Below are 19,348 nucleotides of genomic sequence, written 5' to 3'. Positions count from 1 at the left end.
AAAGTTACACGGCACCTCACCGGCATGAAAGCCGACGGCCTCCCCACCAGTTCTCGCCGCACTGTCACCACGCCGCCGGCCGGAAACCCGTGGCCATACCCGAAACGCCGGAATTTTTCTGATCACTAGAGCATGTTTGCTTCAAAAAAAAAAAAAAAAAAAAAAAACTAGCGCATGTTTGCGTTTTTTTTTCCCTCCATAACAGGTCAAAGCGCATGTTTGCGTGTTTTGACAAAATAAACACTGGAGTTTTTCTCAAATTATACGGGAATTGAATAGTTTCCAACGGAGCACCCATAGAATCCATGCATGACCCTAGATGTTTTCTTTATAACACTCTAATTCTCCAATGGAATTCCTGATCGTCATAACGAACCCAATCACCCAAAAGTCATCATAGAAACTTCAGTCCTCTTGTATTAAAAAAGCGACTCTATTCATGAAATGTGACTGTTGTAATCGTCAAGAATACATTCAATATTATGAGGTGCCGAGTATTATTGTTATACAATGCTAATCAATACTGCGTCACTGGTCAAAGAGTGTGCCATGCCGCATCTTGCCCAAACTCATAATTCTGCTACATCCTCCATACTGAAAATTTGGGAAACGCTTGCCGAACTGCTGAATGTAATGCAAACGCTTGCATGTATGCAATGTGCAAATGCCCAGCGCGTTACACCGCTCGCGCGCGTAGCGTAGCCATGTATGTGTAGTTGTAAACCTTCCTAGACAGATTCCACTCCTGCAAGGTTAACTTCGCCGCCGTGAGCAGTCTATCTCCTTGTCCTCAGGCCATCCGAATTCTTCCAAGAACGACAATATCACACCGTTGGACCAACCAAAACCAGTCTGCGAAAAGATGTCCATGAGCTCACATTAGAACAGAAGAAAATTGGATGCTAGATCTCTGGTTTTATTGGTCATAAGAGTACCATACGACGATTAAAAAGGCTCACAGTATCACAACCCTTATTAACTACTATAGAAGCTATCAAGGCGTAAATTGTATGAGGTCACCGTTTATCAAGGAACGGAGACATGCTCGTGATTTGTACTTTTATTTGTAACTCATGACCGTACCTGGGGTTTGTATTCACCGCCTCCTCCAGATTTTCCACAGGCCTCCACATCATATTTCTCATGCATCGCGCCGGTTGCTTTGTATGCGGCATAGTTTGTTCTCACCCACCTCGTAGCAATATCCTCAGCTAACTTTCTCGCCTCCTCTGAACCAGAATTCAACAACCCCTCAGCTATAAGATGCTGCAATGGGGCCCATCCATCCGGAAAATCCCTGTTCAGTTATTTTCTCAACTGTTAAGCAAATGGGAAGCAAAAATATTTGCTTGTACAAATTTTACCTGGTGGAGTTTTACCATCCATAGTTTCCAGAGGGAACTAACCATTGTTGGCCTGTGTTTGACAGGGAAGTTGCTATTCCTGCGACATGAAGTAATCCAGATGTTTGGAGGCTTCTCATGACTCTCTCTGATTTTGCCTCGTCGACAAATTGCACCGATCCTGGTTAAGTTTCAGACAACCAAAGTAAGTTACCATGCAACGAAAGGGAAAAATATCATAAGAGCAAGAATTTCATATGTGATTATTGTTCTTCCAGTAGTAAGAACAACTCAAGAAGTTTGGCAAAAGGCAAGATTAGCTCTTGAGGTGGAATTAATGTGAGAGCACGGTAAGAAAAAGGGTTGTATCATGATGCTTCCTTCACATTAAAATACCTTCGGCACCCATATATATTAGGATTTAGGAAGAGTACAATAATGAAAAGTTCAAGAGATTTTCTTCTCCTAGAAAACTTGCTTTCATTTTCTTAACAGGTCTAATGAAATCAAATGATTGTTTTCTTTTTTTTGGGAAAATGTGGCACGAGCACTGCCAATATCATCAAGAATAATAAAAAAAAATATGTTGCTGAACGAAAGAATTGCCAATACCATGCACTTTCTAGTGTTTTGGAAGCTAAGTTCACTTCACAGGATACTCATTAGACCACACAACAGAACGAGCTTCGGAACAAATACAAACGAGTCGGAACTAACAATGTTCCTAGATATTGTTTCGGATACTGTCAGAACAAAGCACTGCACATTCAAGCATTAGAACCTGTCATGGGCAGGAGATCAAGATTTGCCATGTAATTGTGAGATAAATTTGGTAGGAGTCGGATTTGATTTAAATTAGGAGATGGAGTTTGATTAGTTTCCAATTTAGTTAGAGATAAATTAGGTAAGTTAGGATTTGGATTGTAATTCCCCCTCTATATAAAGGGGCAGCCACACATTATTGTAATCAAGCAAGAAGAAGAAGAATTAATCTAAGTCTCCCAAATATATAGTCTAATCTCTCTCTTAGAAGCCGATGTCGCCCGGCTATCCTCCCGGCGGATGTTTATCACTGTTATGATCCGAAACAAACATAGGGAGTCAAGGACACACACCTGAATGGTGTGCATTTAACCACAACGGAATGAAGTTAGAAGCAAATATGTTGCGGTTCTGTGAGTTAGACTTCCATTGGTAGACTCCCTGGAATAATATTGTGTATCAGTTAATAGCACCAGAAAGTGTTAATTAAAATCAGGTAAGATCATAAGAGATCAAAATGCTATCACTCGTGAGCACCTGGCAATTTCCATCAGTAGGAAGCCAGTAGTCAAGCCACTGTTCCATCTCGGAGTTCCATAAAATAGAGTCAATTGCAATATGACGTGCTTTTGAAGCCTCTAAAAAATTTTCTGAGGTTGCATTATCTCCAATGAGTTTAGCAAAGACAGCTATGTCGCGCTCCATCTGTATTGTGCATAAAGATAGTAAGGACTTAGCATTATTGACTTGATCTAGCTACAAACTTTTCCTCCCAACTAGCTTCCTAGCTATTGTGAATGTTATTGTTGTAGACATGAAGTGAATACAATGCTGAATATTGTGTATCCAAGCCATGCTAAATCCATATATCATGCCACATCGGAACTCAAATATCATAACAAGCTCCATATCTTACCTTGAATATGAACGTGTTCAAGTCCACAGGTATAATGAAAGTTGTTGCCAGTGTTGCCATGTCAGTAGCATTTCTGCATAAAACAGTGAAACCATTAGAAACAACATTTGGTACACATTACAATCATGAATTTGATATCATTGGAGCTGCCGTGTCTTCAATTAGCAGTATATGTTTTAACCAGTGTACGTAACAGCAAATATCTTTGACTCATCAGTTTTTTTAAGGTCGTGTAAGTTATCTTTTTTTTTAGCAAATAAGGACATGTAATTTATCAAACATCCAACCTCATCCATCGAGAGCTAAAATCCCATCCTGATTCTGCTGTTGAAGCAACTTGGTGGTACAATTTTTCCTTAGCGGCTGTAGAATTAAGCTTCAAAGCCAGTTCCTCATCCTTAAAGAAGAACAGACTATATAGTTAGTTGATCCATTAAATGGCAAAAAAAAAATCACTGCCATCAGCAAGTTAATAACATAACTAAAGTTGGACATTACAATTGTTGCACTTTCCGGCCTAGGTTTGTTCCACATTGCCTGGTACCGAGACAAATTATGGACCCGACCATGATTGTCCATTATAGCTACATTATGAATCTCTGCATAAAGAATGAATGTAACAGGACATTGCTTTTAATCAAGTGAAAACATAAAAACAAAGCTGAACGGCTGCTTTCTTCATTGTATACCTGACATCCAGAAGCTGTGCTCTTTCAGCAGAGAGGGGAATGCTCTCCTAACAAAGCCCAAATCATCAGTTTCCCTGTATATGTCTAAAACCATCGAGCTTAAAAGTGGCGGTTGACTGCAAAGAGAGGGCATCTATCAGATGACCTTATGGTAATATATTGCATGTGCAAGTTCTATGCACTTCATTGGCAGTACCACGACTACAACTAGTTTTCATTAATCAGCCTTCTCATCTTCTCATGATGCTATCAATTTTAGAAACATTGGACAGACATAATCTAAACAAGGCAGATGCAAACTACAGGTCCCTCTGGTGCAAGCAGAATTATCACCTTCGGTTAGTGTAGTACGATCTTGCACCGTTCGGAACAAAACCATATTTTTCTACCAGGTATACAAGATTAAGCACGATTTCCTTTGCCGTGTCGTACATTTTGCTCACCAGTAATCCCCTGCATGAAGCCATACCATGAGAAACAAAAACAAGAGGAACAACACCAATATTAAGGGTTTGTTCATTCCGAATGCATATTGGGATCAGCACGTAGTTGTGCAGTACATTATAAAATATAATAACATTTTAGGAATCAGGATCTGCTGCAATGTTCGTTCTCACTTCCTCCAGAAGGACAGATAAACTAGAGGACTCTGTCAACGCCGTCATCGATCAACAATGTGGTCTCGGAAATCGGAATACTAAATCTAATAATATGCCCCCCAGAACACCGGCCGGCAAAGCATCACCACCCATAGAAAATTCAGCCGCCCCAGAATTCAGATGGTGCCATAAGATACGTGACAGGCCGACGAAACAGAACAAACATGCTGACGAAGCGTACAACGAACGCAGGAACAGACAAGTGGATTCATCAATTATGCTTCTCCCAAAAAAAAAAAAGATAAATTGATTCTGCGTGATCTAGCACAGTTCGAAGATAGTTCGAAATTAAAAATAGTATTGTTCGATGGTAGGAGACGACAACGAATGTGTAACAGTAATGGAGCAAGGCGGAGATCAAACCAAGGGGCGGAGACGGAGGTAGGAAAGGGACCTGACGACCCAGTAGGAGTCCCAGTAGTAGACCTCCCGGAACCTGGAGCCCGGCACGACGACCCTGCCGGGCAGCGGCAGCAGCGTGTGCCGCTCCGGGTGCGTCGCGACGTCCGGCGCCACCCGCCGCGCCAGGTCCTTCCAGAGCGCGTGCACCTCCAGCGCCCACGCCCGCGCCTCGCGGCTCTCCACCCGGGGCAGGAACCCGCGCGGGTCGGCGTGGAAGTCCGGCGGGTCGGCGGCCACGAGGTCGGACCCGGCCGCCCCGAAGTACCGCGCCAGGAACGCCTCCAGCTCCGCCCGCGACGGAGCCGGGCGCGGCAGCGCCGCGAGCGCGGCCGCCGCGGCGCCCTCGTCGGCCGCCAGCGGCAGGTCGACGTAAAGCTTGGGGTCGAAGTCGTTAGGCCCCAGCACGCGCAGCGCCTCCGACTGGACGCGTTGCAGGAGCCCCAGCAGCGCGTGGCCTCCCTCGTCGGACCCACCGGCCGCGGTGGCGGTGGTTGCCGCCATCTCGATCGCACCGAGGAGCGGGAGGAGGACGAGAACAAGGAGAACGTGGTGAGGGTGCGGAAGCCCAACCATCCGCCGAGGTTTTTAAAAGGAGCTACGTACGGTGCGGAGTTGGTAGGGGCTACGACGCGGGGAGGGCTCGGCGGCGAGGAGGACGAGCGCGCGGCGGGTCTCGTGACTCGTCTCCTCTCCGCGCTCCCGCGATTGGCTGCTGGAAACTGATGGAGCGGTAGGGGACCGGTCGCTACTCGCTACTGAAAATAGCTCCGCGCTCGGGGCTGTTGGGTAGAGGCCTGATTCAAATTATTTGAAAAGAGTTATTTTATAGAATTGTATGAAATAAATTAAAAGTATCTAGTTTATTTTAAAGAATTATTTTTATATATTATAATAAATTAAAAATTGAAAACTACTATTTGATAGAACTTCTGATTCCACTCAAATCTGCCAAACATATCAATAGCAAGCCCCACTGAAATCAGCATAGCCAAAATACTCATTTCACATAGAGGAAGTTTATCTAGGTGGCCTATGCAATTGCACAGCTAAATTGTTACCCACTCGTTCGTAAGGAAAATATTAGGTATAAATGAGCTATATGATGCGCTATCTGGTGTAAAAATGCAAACATCAAACTTTCGCTATCAGATTTGATCTAAAGGCTAATGTTCATCACACCATTCCACTTAAATGCACCTAACCATGTTTTGTCGTCGTGTGAGGGGTTAACAACAATGACACATAGGGAATGCAAAAACTGAAATTTTTATACCTTGTGTGCCACTGCCGTCAAGTATGTTATGACAACAGCAACATCTAGCATGCAGTATCAAAAAGACTGATCCACGTCAGATATCTTATTTAATTATCTAAAGCATGGCTCTTTTAAAAAATTAGAGTTGTATTTCAATATTATTGTTATTTATATCAAATCAATCTCAACCCTTATATTCTGGACTCACTACAACTAATGGTATAGATCTTTATTTTTTCTACAATTAACATGGTAATTTCTATCCCTTAAGAACAAGGAGAAATATTGGGTGCAAATGGGTATCTGGTGCAAAGATGACCCAATATTTACCCTATTATGACGATGGCAACGCATATAGGATGAAAAAACTATATTGATAGTTTAGGAGGGACCATGCCTTTTAATGGCCAATAGAGAATTCCTCTACCATTCTAACATTCGATTGAACAGAGAGAATTGTCTCACCCTATTTATAGCCTAGATCGACCATTGCAGCGTTGCCATATAACAAGATCTTGCCCTTTTGTCATTTTTCTTAATAGTATTCTAGATTTATTTTGTTGAGATAAATACTTTGGAGAATGACTCATTTGGAATGAAATAAGATCTTGGGAAAGAAGGCCACTCTATTTCACGGATTAATTTCATGTCAAACAATTGGATAACTATGAAATGATATGCCCTTTTCAGGCTTCTTTTTAAGTCACGTTTATAGAAATATTATGAACCCTAGATGATTATTGGACTAGAGCTTCTACCGCTGTCGGTTCGATCCGGTGCATTGAGATGGCGCTGTTGGAGCGCCACGCTTTCACGTAGTCTTCCAGTTTGTCAACTCATACGTACCATAGAAATCGACGTGTTCTCTTTCATTTCATATTCTTGTTGTGTTAGAACTGTTCCAAGTGGTTAAAATCAATTTTTTTTGTCTGGGAAATACCCCAATTCTATTTGTGAGGTGCGTCACGGAAATTCTAGAGTTATCACCCCATCCTAGATGGAAAGCATATGAAACATTGAAGAAAAGCAAGTATAAGAAATCATGAAAATCAAAACCATAAGCAATATTCATGATTTATCATGTATCAGGATTCAGTGTAAGAAAATAGTGAAAGCAGTAACAATTCAAACTCAAAGCAAACACAAATGGATTTAGTAACATATCCAATTGGGTGTTATACACGTCATGTCAGACAGGGTTAGTAGCTTGAATTTTAGTGTTCACGTATTCGAGAAAACGAGAACAGCAACACCATAAGTAGCACTTATGAATTGTTGTTCATTACGTGTCACGATTCAAGAGTGAAAATACTGAAACCAGCGGCAGTTGAAACTCAAGGAAACACAAATTGACTTAGCAACAGAAAGATATTACATAGACAAATAGATGTAAAACAAGGAAGTTTTCACATCATATTAGAAGGAACTTATCTAGTTAGACAAACATCACAGAGGCACTATCTCAAAAAAAAAAAGGGAAGAAGGAAAGAAAAAAGAAACACTGCATGCTCAGGTGTGAGGTGTGATCAGCAGCCTACTTGTACATCATGCCTCACACCAATGGACCCGAGCTGCATTTCCGTATCATCATGCTATCAAAGTCAAGCGATCAGGTTCTGTTAGCACGGCCCCTGAGAACTTCCAAATCCATGTCATCAGGGTCAGTTGCTTGAATCTCGAAGTGCACCCCATCAAGCTCGTGGCGGAATTGATTCCTTGACACCGCGTATATGATCTTTGCGCGGATCCGAGAATCAGAAGGAGACCTGCAAAGAAAGCAAACAACGGTAACATGAATATGTTCTAGAATTTAGTTGTGAAATGGAAACTCCCATCACTTCGTACCCTGTTAGTGTGATATTGTCAGAAAAACTTCAGTTTTACAGTAACATGTGAACACTTTGACGCAGGCAATCTCCCCTGGGCACTTCACAAATTCAAATATTACTTATACTTGCTCAAAGCAACAAACATGAACTGCTGTATTTGTTAAGCTAGAATAAATTTTCCCATCTGTACTTATTCTATTGTCTAAGCTAACAATGCTGTTTCGTAATGAGTCTGCTGCCAGTAGTCAGTACTAACAGCTCTGTTTGTGGCTGTGGAAGTGCAAAACTTTGGAAGTTTATGAGGAACCAAGATGCTAGTTCGACGAGCTTGAAACATACTATAAACACATTCTAACCATTTGTTGGACCGATCATCATGTCATGAATTCACAAATTCAGACCAAAACGAAAATTTGTACATCTGCTGTCAGCCTGGGTCAGCACTCCAGCTCCAACAAGGCTGTGTTTTTGTGTCCCACAACAGTCAAAATGGAGACAATCGAGTCTCAACCAAACGATCCAAATCGAGCCAGTGGAAGCACTCAGGACTACTGCATGAGCAGATCATAGGGCTTTGATCATACCAATTCACATCATTGCTTGTTCAACAAATCAGATGCGTAGACAACAAAAGCACATGCTGCTGAAGCGCAAGCGACGAGAGGAGGAGAGGAGAGGGAGACAGCACTGCACTGACCACGAGATGAAGAATATCTTGCTCTTCCTGCAGTTGTCGTCGCTGACGAAATCCAGGTCGTAGACGGCGTACCGGCAGTCGTTGGCCGGCAGCGACGCCGTGAAGTCGTCGTAGCTCTCTCCCGGCGCGCCGGTCTTCTCCACGACGATCTCCTCCCAGCTATCGTCGATCTTGAAGATCACGTACCGGTGCACCTTCCTCCTCTTCAGCTCCATGAACGCGCTCTTGCTCCGCTCCGGCACGTCAATCCATGCCGGCGAGCAGCCTCCCTAAACAAATAACCATCTCCCCGTCAGGCGTCAGCCCAACACGAACAAACATTCCCCCAAGCTTGCCCAGATCGGAGGAAAAGAGAAGAAGCAAAAGAAAGCAAACGACCATGGACGGGAACCCAAGAAACTCCATGGACGGACGGACGGACGGTCTGATCAGAAGCTGCGTACGCTATGGCAAGCGCGAGCGAGTGAAGCAGAGGGGAGGGGTTAAAATTAGCTGAGATGAGGCATGGGGAACTCACCCATGGCAATGCGGCCACCGCCACCATGCCCCGCGCCCTTATCATGATCCCAGTCTCCCGGCGCGGTAGAGCTGAGCTGATCCGAGGGCGGCGGTGGAGGGGGAGCCCACGGGCCGAGGAGATCGGGTTCGATTATTTTAGCCTTTTCACTCGAGTTGGAATTGAAGGGAGGCATTGATGGGATCATGAGATTCGTGCGCGGCGGCCCGCCGCGTCCAGTCAAATTTCTCTTCCATCTCCGCCGGCGCGGCCACCCCGCAGCGTCCATCTCCGACGCCAAAGCCGAAACGGGTTGGGATATTTGAGGCTGTTTGGTTCTGGCCCTTATAAGGCTATCTAGCATGGCGTTTGGAGGTGGTTACATCGATTTCTTATTAGGGTGGAGCTAGCACGGACGTCGAGTGGCCGCTTGGGGAGTTGTTCGACGCTTGGACAGAAAACTCACGTGGGAAGCAGTTTTCGGAGCAGCAGCGCTTCAGCCGAGTAGAAAAAATCGTTGAGAATGCATTGTGGTGGTAGATGCTTGATGGACTTTAAACTTGTCAAACTATATATCTAAGCGCTGCAACATAATTGTTTCCATTGCACACTGAGACTCTTAAGTTTATTCTCTCTCTATAAGCGCCTATCTAAGCATCCTTGCATTGTACATACCTTAAGCCAGCCAAAATTTGATCATGTCAAAACTGAATTATACTAAAATTTAGTTTTTTTATTGGCAAGAATCAAATAACCCAAAAAACCCATTAATCGGCCTAGCCCATGGTCATGGATGGGAAGTAAACGATGCAAGGTGCGAAACTTTTTTATTTTTACATTTTTAAATAAAAATTATAAATATATACTTTGTTTTGAAAAATTGCATATATAGAAACCTGTCCCCCACATATCGTCTTTTCAATGAGCAAAATGTTTAAAAATAAACAAATATTGCATTCAATGCTCACAAAATTCAAAACATTATCGAAATTATCATGAAAAAGTATGGAAAATATTATGTGGTGTAGATGATGCTATCATCTAGCTCTTTAAAAATTTCAACTAAAACGATTACTTGTGCAATGAGAAAAAAGTGCAATGAGAAACAAGTCTTTTTAGTTTTTTTTTTCAATTGCACAAGTTATATTTTTGTGTGAATTTTTTTGAGCTAGATTATAACATCATTTACACCACATAATTTTTCATGATTATTTAGATAGTGTTTTAAAATTTGAGATCATTGGAACGCAATATTTTTTATTTTTAAATGGGTGACACATTGGAGTTTAGATTGCAATTTTTAAAAATGGATACATATATTTACAATGTTTTAATTTAAAAAATATAAAAATAAAAAGTTCGTAAGGTGCAAGAAGCTCTAATAGCAAAAGGCTGGCCCAACTAAATCTAAGAAGCCCAAACCTGAGAGGGCCTAGCCCAGAGCTGGTCCTTCGGGCCTTCACTCTCCCGCGCCGGCGTCGTCAGCCCCCGGCTCGCCTCCCACTGCGAGCCGCCGCGCCCCAGCCATGGCGGTCGCCGCGCGGAGGAGCTTCGCCACCCGCCTCTCCCACCACCTCACCCGCCGCCTCAACCCCTGCGTCACCCACGCCCTCACCTCCCACTCCCACGACGATCCCCCAAGCTCGGGGCTCGCGCCGCTCCCGCTCCCGCGCACTTCTGGAGCGGCCCGTACTCTAAGCTTCCTCCCCTTCTCCCTCCACCTCGCGGGGCCGACCCGACGCAGCTTCTCCTCCGCCCCCGACCCCGCGCCACCCGCCGATGTTGATGCAGCGGGCGTCCTCGTTGACGCCGCGGATGCGGTGGCTGTGTCAGTGCCGGCGCCGTTCCCGGGGGAGGTGGCCGCCGCGGCCGCCGAATCGTTCCTCCCCGTCGCCGCCCTGCAGCACCTTATCGACGCAGTCCATACATTTACTGGACTGAACTGGTGAGCTTTGCGATGAAGCTACAAGATTCGGGATCTGCATAGTTTGATCGTGTGCTTGATTTGCTAGCCTCTCCTGTGCTGTGTGGTTAGGTGGGCGTGTATCGCACTGACGACACTGATGATCCGGAGCGCGACGGTCCCGCTGCTTCTGAACCAATTGAAGGCCACGACAAAGCTAAATGTAAAGTGATCTTAATACGGTTCAGCTAGTCTCTTTGTAGCATTTACTGTTTGCTTGATTTAGTGTATGTTTGGCTCAAATCCGTCTTGTGAAGCCATTTCGTCAGATGTTGAGAATGTTAGAACATAAAATTCCATATTTTCATGTGCGAAATGTTTCACAAGGAGCCAAGGGCACAATCCTACTTTCTGTGCAGACCAGTAGTATTACTCGGTTCTGAACAGTTGACAGCATGCGCTAAGCTGGCTGTTGGCTTACCTTGTGGTATGTCACCTTTTATGTGCTTCAATCAATATAATCAAATACATTTAATTATAATGGTATTGCTTTTGTGCTTAAAGCAAGTATGAAACTAAAGATTGCCAATGCACACACCAAATAAAAGAACGGAGCGATGCAGCATGTGACTTGTGTCGTTTAGGAAAATGCAACCGCTATATTGCCTACATGACCAACACATAAGCAGTTGAGCGCATAGCTGGACATTGGACCTACCTCTAATACTTATGTGCTTGCAAATATTGCTCAACAGCCTTGGTTTGAAGGACTAGATTGAGGCCCCGTGGCTTTGGTGGACTGTTTAGGGGTTCTTAGATGTTTGGATTATGTTGCCATCACATGATACTTGATATACTTACCACTCTCTGAAAAAAGAAGTGTGTACTTACTATTTACCGCTGTGTAAATTGCTTCTTGGTTCTCATGCATGTGATTCTTATGTGTTACCAAAATACATCATCATTTCACAAAATGTTGGAGGCCTAATTTCTTGCATGTAATCATTTGATGATGTAATATGCTACACCCTCCTGTACAAATACTTGCCTCCCGTACCTGGTGCCATTAAAAAAATTCTAATTTTGACCACTTACATGTTTTAAGTATTTTGGTTGGCTACATGAAAATGTGGTCACATTATTGTAAAAAATATGTCCGTAGTATTTTTTCTGGAATATTTTAGTGGTATTTTAGTAAATAGTAATGGACAAATCATTATTTTGGTGGCACTTGGTTCATGATTGGAGAAACAACTGAGTTGGAACTCTGTTTAAATAAGGTTAAGTTGTCCAATTTCTAATTTTATCTCATTAAAGTGGTCAAGTTAGAATTCAAATACCTTGATCTGGAAAATGGTACTGTGGTTCCAATTCCAGGATTCCAATCAGCAGGCTAGACTATGCATGGTATAGATGGTATTTTAGAAGACATTTGCAACAACTCACATTAGATCATTGTATCTAGCTCCTTACTTTTCCTAGTGTTATGTTATTTGAACTTCATAGTTTCCTCATGATTCTCCTTAGGCAAAATTCTCAGAAATTCTCACCTTCTTTTAAAATGATGTGTTTGCAGGCAATAAAGCCAGAGATGGAAGCCATTAAAGATCAGATGAATGTGAGATCCTGTTCTTATCTTATCTAGAGTATACTATTTACTCACAGACTATTGTTAGTCAAGTGCATCTTATGCCTAATACTTTAACCTTTCAAGTTTATATCCTGTAGGCTATGGATCCAAAGTCAGCGAAGGAGGGGCAAGATAAAATGAAAGCACTATTTCAGAAGTATGTAATTTCAACTAGACTACTATTAGTTATGTATATTTTAAAAATCTGAGCTGTTATTTCCTGGCTGATACATGGGCTCAATATCTGTTAAATAGCTTTGTCTTGCTAATGTCCTGACTGATACATGGACTCGATATCTTCGATATCTGTTAAATAGCTTTTTCTTGCTAATGCATTATGCTTCTTGAAGTTTTTTGGTTTCTTTTTGGTGAATGACTGAGTGTTAAATGTTGGAGAGCTCATTCCCTTATTTATTGCTCCTCTTTCTATGTACTTGTGATTGCATACATGACGAAATAATGAAACACTGAAGCTCTTATCGGACTTTTTTTCTGTTGTGTGTCATGTATTCGAAATATTGCTTTTTGCTCCAGTTTCACTGACTTATTTTGGCTTTCTTCCCCTCCACTTTAGGCACGGTGTTAGTCCATTTACTCCACTGAAAGGACTCCTGATCCAAGGGCCAATATTCATGAGCTTTTTCTTTGCTGTGAGTTACACATACATCTTCCTGCCTCCCAATTCTTCCTTGCACATTATTTACCTTATTTTCTTTAGTGGTAGTCTTATTCACTTCCAATTATAGATATCAAACATGGTTGAGAAAGTCCCTTCATTGAAAGGAGGTGGAACATTGTGGTTTACTGATCTGACGACTCCAGATTCTCTTTACATCTTTCCTGTGTTAACAGGACTGACCTTCTTGGCTACAGTGGAGGTATGCACTTTGTCTGGTGTGATTCAGTTTTATGATTGTCCTTTTGTCATTGTGCAATTAACTTGGTGTACCTCTATTTCTTTCTTGGATGCTTATTTTTCTAGTGGAATAAAACTGTCTCCACCAATAAAATGAAGGTCCTACGAGCAGTTGTGGATGATCATATATACATGTCATATATGTTTTTTGATCTGGACCTGAATTTACTACCATCTGGTCCCCATAAGCATTTATGTGTTCGTTTGTTAAACTCACCCAGGTAATTACACTCTGTTGAACTATTCTGCTTTATGGGCAACTTTCCTCCTACTCAGCATGCAAACTTATAAACTGACAAGTTTTTGAACCTGAAACATACACTGTGTTGGCTATTTTGTTTGCCAATTCAGCAGTGAAATCTAACAAAAAATTGTTCTATTGCAGCTTAACTTGCAAGAAGGAATGGAGGGAAATTCTATGGCCGGTAAAATGAAGAACTTCTCTAGAGGAATGGCTTTTATGACAGTCCCATTTACAATGAATTTTGCCAAGGTATGACAATATTACTATATGCTGATGTTTTCTTAGAAATTTTAACATTGATCTGTTCTTATTTGAGATGATCTGCAATGAATCACATGAAAATACCGAGAATGTGTTAGCAACCAAGATTCAGAATACTTAAGGAATATGTTGTTGCTTCTTAAGTGACAGGCACTTGAGTCCAGATATTTTTGAACAAGATCTTCTATGAAGTTTCGTTAGGCCTATGGTTTCATGGGTTTAAATTATGTGAATACCAACAAGTTTACTACATAAACTATGGTTGAGAATGTGTTGAGAAAATTAAGAAATTAGTCTATTTTTCGTCTCTCAACTATTGTTGTGGTTTAATTTTCGTCCTTCAACTCCAATACCAGAAATCTTTCGTCCCCCAACATTTAAAACCGTCCGGAACTCGTCCCTCGACTTGTTTCAGATTGGTTTTGCACATGTGACGCTGCTAACTTGCATCCCGCATGGCCTGTCCATGCTGACTTAGCCTCTCCCACATTGGGGGTCATCTCTCAACCAATTTCAGTCGCAAGCCACAGAGGAGAGCCGTCGTCGTTGTCCTGCTTCCACCGTCGCTGTTCGTCGTCGTGCCATCACTACAAGCCATCGCCGGCCAATGAAGACGACAGGAACGTGTTCCACACCTTCCTGGGGATCCATTTTAGCCATCCGTGGCGGAGTGCAAGCTTGTCAAAGTCGCGCGTCATCTTCCTCCGCTCTGGCACAAACCGTTGCCGCCACACGCGATGATTCTTGCAGCCCGGTGAGCCAATCCCCGTTCTTTCTTCTCTGTGAGCATCACCTCCCCCTCCCTCGCCATCTGTCGTGCTCAATTTCAGTTGGACTCAGCCAATTGTCCCTGGCATCGACGCCCTGCTTCGGCCGCTGCCTCTCTCTGACAACCCGTCGATCCAAGGCGTCTCTGGCCAATCCACCTTGCATGCACCTTCCTTAGGACCCCGTGGAGCTTCCCCAAGCACCAATTTCAGTCACGAGCTACCGAGGTGAGCCGCCACCGTTGTCCTGCTTCCACCGCTGCCGCTTGTCGTCGCACCGCCACTACAAGCCATCGTCGGCCAATTCCCCGCTCTGACACCATCACTATGACCCTAGGAAGCCGCCTGAACTGCCGATTGTTGCTGCGACTCACCGTGGGAGGTTGCCCATATTTCGACAAATCGGGCTCGTCGTTGCCCGGCCGCCTCACCGTAACCCTGGTCGATTGCTCGCGGCTGAACCCACTCTAGGCCATCTTGAAGCTGACTGTGGCGGCCGCTTGGTCGGAGGAACTTCGAGGAGGGCTGCTCGCGTGGAGCCCCTTCGCCTTCGGGAGCTCATTGCTGCTAGGTCCCCGCCACCGCTCCCCGCTGCTGCCAACCGTTCAGGTAGCCCTCTAAAGACCCCTGTGTGCTTGTGTGTGCGCCCATTTGCCCTGGCTTCGCCCTGCCCAAGCAACCACCCTCTGCCCTGCTCTGGACACCGACATGACCGTCACAGCGCCGCTGCCTCGGCTGGGGATTAGGGACCCTAGTCATCCCTTCTTGGCGCATCGCTGGCGGTTGTGCCGCGCTATGCTGGTACCCTAGTCGTCAAGGACCATCCAGTCAGCGGGTTGTGCTGTGCTATGCTGGTACGCTGGAGTGATAGACGAAGGGGCGGCTGACTCAGCATGTTCGGGCCACGTGGGATCCTAATCATACACGCCACTTGTGCAAAACTACTCAAAAGTGGGCCGAGGGACGAATTCTAAATGGTTTTAAAAGTTTGGGGATGAAAGATTTTTGGTATTGAAATTGAGGGATGAAAATTAAACCACATCAATAGTTGAGGGATGAAAAATAGACCTTTTTCTAAAATTAATGACTATATAAGACAAGTTGTCTCACGCAATGTACTAAATACTTGAAGTGGATAGCAGGTACATAGAGGATTTGCTTCAGTCTCAGTGTAGTGGGTAATGGGTATTGGGTAGGGGACACTATATTCCCGTAACATAATCTAAAGATACACACAGTTTAAGTTTCACATGTATGTAGAAGGCATTTCTTATAGTTATAGACAAACTAGCATGTAATTAATGTTGTGCATAATTTACTAGCTTTACATGTATGTACATTCCAAATATTTGCAAATACATCTTGCGACTTTATTACCTCAGTACCACCACTATAACGGACACCATCACTGCAAATAGCGACCCGTACCACTGCTATAGTGGCTGCTACTACCGCAATAGCTCCAGCCGCCACTGCCATATTGCAAAACCCTATTATGGACCGCTTTGTCATATTGGTAGCGCCTAAACCTTGCTACTGGTATAGTGGGCACTCTAGTGGTTGTTGGTATTTAGTTCTGTGTTATGAGATAACTTTATTGTAGCTCAGAGGTACTAAACAAACAGTAGGAATGGTAACGAGTTAGAAATTTATCAGTAGTCACAACTCACAACCTCCTTCCAGTTAGAAATCTTTTTTGCTTAGGGCTTGAGTAGATTCTTCATTTTGATATGTATACCAAATTTACAAAGATGCATGCCATTAGTCTGCATAGCGAACAAAAATAGGCTAGAAGCCTGGAATATTAAGACAGTAGCATGAGTTATTCCATCTAGTCCTCATATTAGTTAGACACGTGATATATCCATTTTCTCTGTACTCACAACTTTGTCCTTTTTCTTTTCTCCAGGCAATTTTCTGTTACTGGATCACGTCAAACATGTTCTCCCTTGTATATGGTATTGGTAAGTATTGTCCCAGCCTTTAAGACAAGATTGCTCTAAGACCTGTTCTGTTTCATGGTCTAGTAGTTTATAATTTATGCCACTTCATTTTTTTCGTCAGTTATCAGGCGACCAGCTATCAGGAAGCTTTTTAATCTTCCTGCATTGGTAGCTCAGCCTTCACCTCCAAAGATGCCAACCTTCAATTTGTTTGGTGGATCCAAGGCAATACCTGCAGCAGAGTCACCTGTATCAATGAGAGCCCAGCAATCTGCTTTGGGCCAACCTGATGCTGCTGCTCTTGGCTATCGTGTCCAAAATCTCGAAAAGAAAGCCAAATCGAAAGGCAAATCCCAGAAACGCAGGTGAATTGTGGGCACTCGTGCGCCTTGTTGAGCAAAGTACCCTTTGGCCTTTGGGTCGGTGGAGATTTGATTTGTACTGATATGGTGCCAAGATCAGATTTTGCGTGGGGCTCTCTCTTCATCACATGTTACTGTTGTTTTTTTCTTGGGTAAAATAGGCCAGAATAATTTTGACTTACGGAATAGTTTATACACAAATGTAACTTCAGTATATTACGATAGTTAACATTCTTCGTCTCTCAAGGGTTGAGATGACAGCAAACTGTTGAAGTTCAGAGACCAACTCAACCTTGTATTATCATTGTGATGTTGATGTTGCAGAGACAACCTGAATAAGATATACTAATACATACATTGCACAAACCTTAGACTATGCTAAAAGGATTCTTATCGCGGGTGAAAATCCTGTCGTGAAGGGATTTTCGTTCTTTTCAGCGTTCCAACGGTTTTTCTTCACAGTTTTTGTCACGAAGTGATTTCTATGATCATTCTTTTCAGGACGGAATTCTCTCTCCTTTTCCTTCGCGATTCCCCTCGAAGGAAAGCTGTTGAAGATGAGAGAAAATAAAGGAAATAGAAACAGGAAAGAGAATCCGGAAGGGAATGAAATAAAGAGAATATGATTAGAGATGATCTTAGACGGACTGAAGTGGAGGTGCATTGCTCTTCCGACTACTTGTCATGGTAGTTCAATCTACCGCGCTTGGCTAACTCGAGCTCCCAGTTAGGTGAGCGCGTAGCCTCTAGTACTAATAAGATGTCTTCAAGTTTTCTATAGATGTTATGTAAGTATGTGTTACGTTTATAAGTTATACTTTATTTTATAAAAAATACGAGGGTGTGCCGCAGCAAATGCAGATCTGCCCTTGCCTAGGTACGCCACTCTGGCCATCTTCCTCGAGGGACCATGGCCGGTGTAGATGCACTCCCAGTGAATTGCCTCCCTCCGTGTGCTGCTAGACCGGGATCCCGGTCTCGCCGATGAATTCGTACGAGCACAAGAACTGGGTCCCGGCGGTGAGGCCAATGAGCGAACCAAGCTCCGGCCCGAAGAATGCACGGCCCTCCAAGGGCAACTCCTGGGGGAACTCGATCTGCCACGTACCCTGCGCGGGATCAGAGAGAAGGTGCCCCTGCCGGTCACGCAGATCCACACGCGGTCACACCTACACAAGTACTCCGTATGAGAGAATGCGGTCACACCTACACAAGTAGGTGAGATTTTTGCTTATTTTTTGTTGGCATATCCTCTGTTCTGATGTCTAGAATGATTGAATGAACTAGTATGAATCTAATGCAGAACAAAATGCGGTGCTTAGAAGAACAGCATACGATGCAGGTGTTCTTCTCCCAGATTTTGTCTCATCATTTACATTATTTTCTGAGTCGAACTCGTATTTACATGTTGGGGGAAAGCTGATAACTCCTTCAACCCAACAGTCAAATGTGCATCCTTTCCTTGATTCTCTATTCAGCTGCCACAGGAGAAGCATGAGCAAGAAACTCTACGAGGTTTACTTCACCTGAAAAAACAGCAGCAGCCTCATGTGATGAAAAGAGAGCCTCGGCCTGACGCAAAAACTGATCTTAGCACCATATCAGTGCACATCAAATCTCAGGCAGTTTGCTCATTAAGGTGCACGATCCAGCTAGCGCAGTGTGCTACAGTACCAACGCAAATAGTTACGGCAATCCTGATTAACAGTTTGCTACAACCTATGCTGCAGTAGTACCAACACAAATAGTTCCAGCAATCCTGATTAACAGTATGCTACAAAATCTGCTACAGTTGCCGCGCAAAGGTTACCCATAGCCTCCACGAACATAAGCAAGGCCGTAAGGCTGCTTCTGTCCATGATGAGGTTGGGGTGCCCGTGTCCTTGTTGGTTGTGGGACAGAGACGCACCATACTGTTCAATATGAAAGGGAAATTTTCACACGTGTTGTATACACATCTATTACGAGTATGCCAGTTTATTTTGGCACATTAATTTTAAAACAAACTAAATAAAATGCTGAAAAAGATAGGTGTGTAAATATATCGTTATATTCTGGTGGAATACGGTATTAGTACGATTTAATCAGTCATACTTTTCGATTTTTTATGATACAGTCATATTTAAATGAGATACGATAGTATTACGGTTTAGTCAATCATACTTTCCGATTTTCTTATAACGCAGTCATATTTAGATTCATTAATCTGAATCTCAAAACACTCTAACGACTTAGGTAGTAGATATGTGCACATCACGTTATTATCTTACATTT

General features: G+C 43.4%; 3 protein-coding genes across 3 annotated transcripts; 1 reads left to right on the top strand and 2 right to left on the bottom strand.

Annotated features, from left to right (window-relative positions):
- Nucleotides 1-486: 486 nt before the first annotated feature.
- On the bottom strand, nucleotides 487-5,510 carry LOC133904142 (probable trehalase). Its single transcript, XM_062345649.1, has 11 exons — nucleotides 4,764-5,510; nucleotides 4,044-4,163; nucleotides 3,711-3,826; nucleotides 3,520-3,620; nucleotides 3,309-3,418; nucleotides 3,022-3,094; nucleotides 2,643-2,810; nucleotides 2,459-2,546; nucleotides 1,407-1,524; nucleotides 1,084-1,297; nucleotides 487-852 (listed from the first exon to the last, which is right to left on the bottom strand). The coding sequence occupies exons 1-11, from the start codon at nucleotides 5,342-5,344 to the stop codon at nucleotides 754-756; spliced, it is 1,788 nt and encodes a 595-aa protein (XP_062201633.1). The 5' UTR covers nucleotides 5,345-5,510; the 3' UTR covers nucleotides 487-753.
- A 2,111-nt stretch (nucleotides 5,511-7,621) lies between these two features.
- On the bottom strand, nucleotides 7,622-9,358 carry LOC133903281 (actin-depolymerizing factor 10-like). Its single transcript, XM_062344583.1, has 3 exons — nucleotides 9,070-9,358; nucleotides 8,553-8,821; nucleotides 7,622-7,792 (listed from the first exon to the last, which is right to left on the bottom strand). The coding sequence occupies exons 1-3, from the start codon at nucleotides 9,112-9,114 to the stop codon at nucleotides 7,636-7,638; spliced, it is 471 nt and encodes a 156-aa protein (XP_062200567.1). The 5' UTR covers nucleotides 9,115-9,358; the 3' UTR covers nucleotides 7,622-7,635.
- Nucleotides 9,359-10,467: 1,109 nt separating this feature from the next.
- On the top strand, nucleotides 10,468-17,440 carry LOC133903280 (mitochondrial inner membrane protein OXA1-like). The gene is made up of 9 exons (XM_062344582.1): nucleotides 10,468-10,993; nucleotides 11,084-11,174; nucleotides 12,528-12,569; nucleotides 12,680-12,738; nucleotides 13,156-13,231; nucleotides 13,328-13,459; nucleotides 13,883-13,990; nucleotides 16,679-16,733; nucleotides 16,834-17,440. The coding sequence occupies exons 1-9, from the start codon at nucleotides 10,575-10,577 to the stop codon at nucleotides 17,079-17,081; spliced, it is 1,230 nt and encodes a 409-aa protein (XP_062200566.1). The 5' UTR covers nucleotides 10,468-10,574; the 3' UTR covers nucleotides 17,082-17,440.
- Nucleotides 17,441-19,348: the final 1,908 nt, after the last annotated feature.

The sequence above is a fragment of the Phragmites australis genome, chromosome 21 (genome assembly GCF_958298935.1).
Source record: "Phragmites australis chromosome 21, lpPhrAust1.1, whole genome shotgun sequence".
Lineage (NCBI taxonomy): Eukaryota > Viridiplantae > Streptophyta > Magnoliopsida > Poales > Poaceae > Phragmites > Phragmites australis.
The sequence above is the reverse complement of the archived record's forward strand: the minus strand, read 5'-3'. Positions and strand labels throughout refer to the sequence as shown.

Bases quoted from the DNA above. Each gene is read 5' to 3' on its own strand.
- LOC133904142 (XM_062345649.1), bottom strand. From the start codon at position 5,344: ATGGTTGGGCTTCCGCACCCTCACCACGTTCTCCTTGTTCTCGTCCTC. The intron at 3,621-3,710 runs GTATACAATGAA...TTCTTTATGCAG, and splicing joins GCACAGCTTCTGGATGTCAG to AGATTCATAATGTAGCTATA. The intron at 1,298-1,406 runs GTTAGTTCCCTC...ATAACTGAACAG, and splicing joins TCAAACACAGGCCAACAATG to GGATTTTCCGGATGGATGGG.
- LOC133903281 (XM_062344583.1), bottom strand. From the start codon at position 9,114: ATGATAAGGGCGCGGGGCATGGTGGCGGTGGCCGCATTGCCATGG. The intron at 8,822-9,069 runs GTGAGTTCCCCA...TTATTTGTTTAG, and splicing joins CGGTGGCCGCATTGCCATGG to GGAGGCTGCTCGCCGGCATG. The intron at 7,793-8,552 runs GTCAGTGCAGTG...CTTTCTTTGCAG, and splicing joins AAGATATTCTTCATCTCGTG to GTCTCCTTCTGATTCTCGGA.
- LOC133903280 (XM_062344582.1), top strand. From the start codon at position 10,575: ATGGCGGTCGCCGCGCGGAGGAGCTTCGCCACCCGCCTCTCCCACCAC. The intron at 12,570-12,679 runs GTGAGATCCTGT...TATATCCTGTAG, and splicing joins CCATTAAAGATCAGATGAAT to GCTATGGATCCAAAGTCAGC. The intron at 12,739-13,155 runs GTATGTAATTTC...CCTCCACTTTAG, and splicing joins ATGAAAGCACTATTTCAGAA to GCACGGTGTTAGTCCATTTA.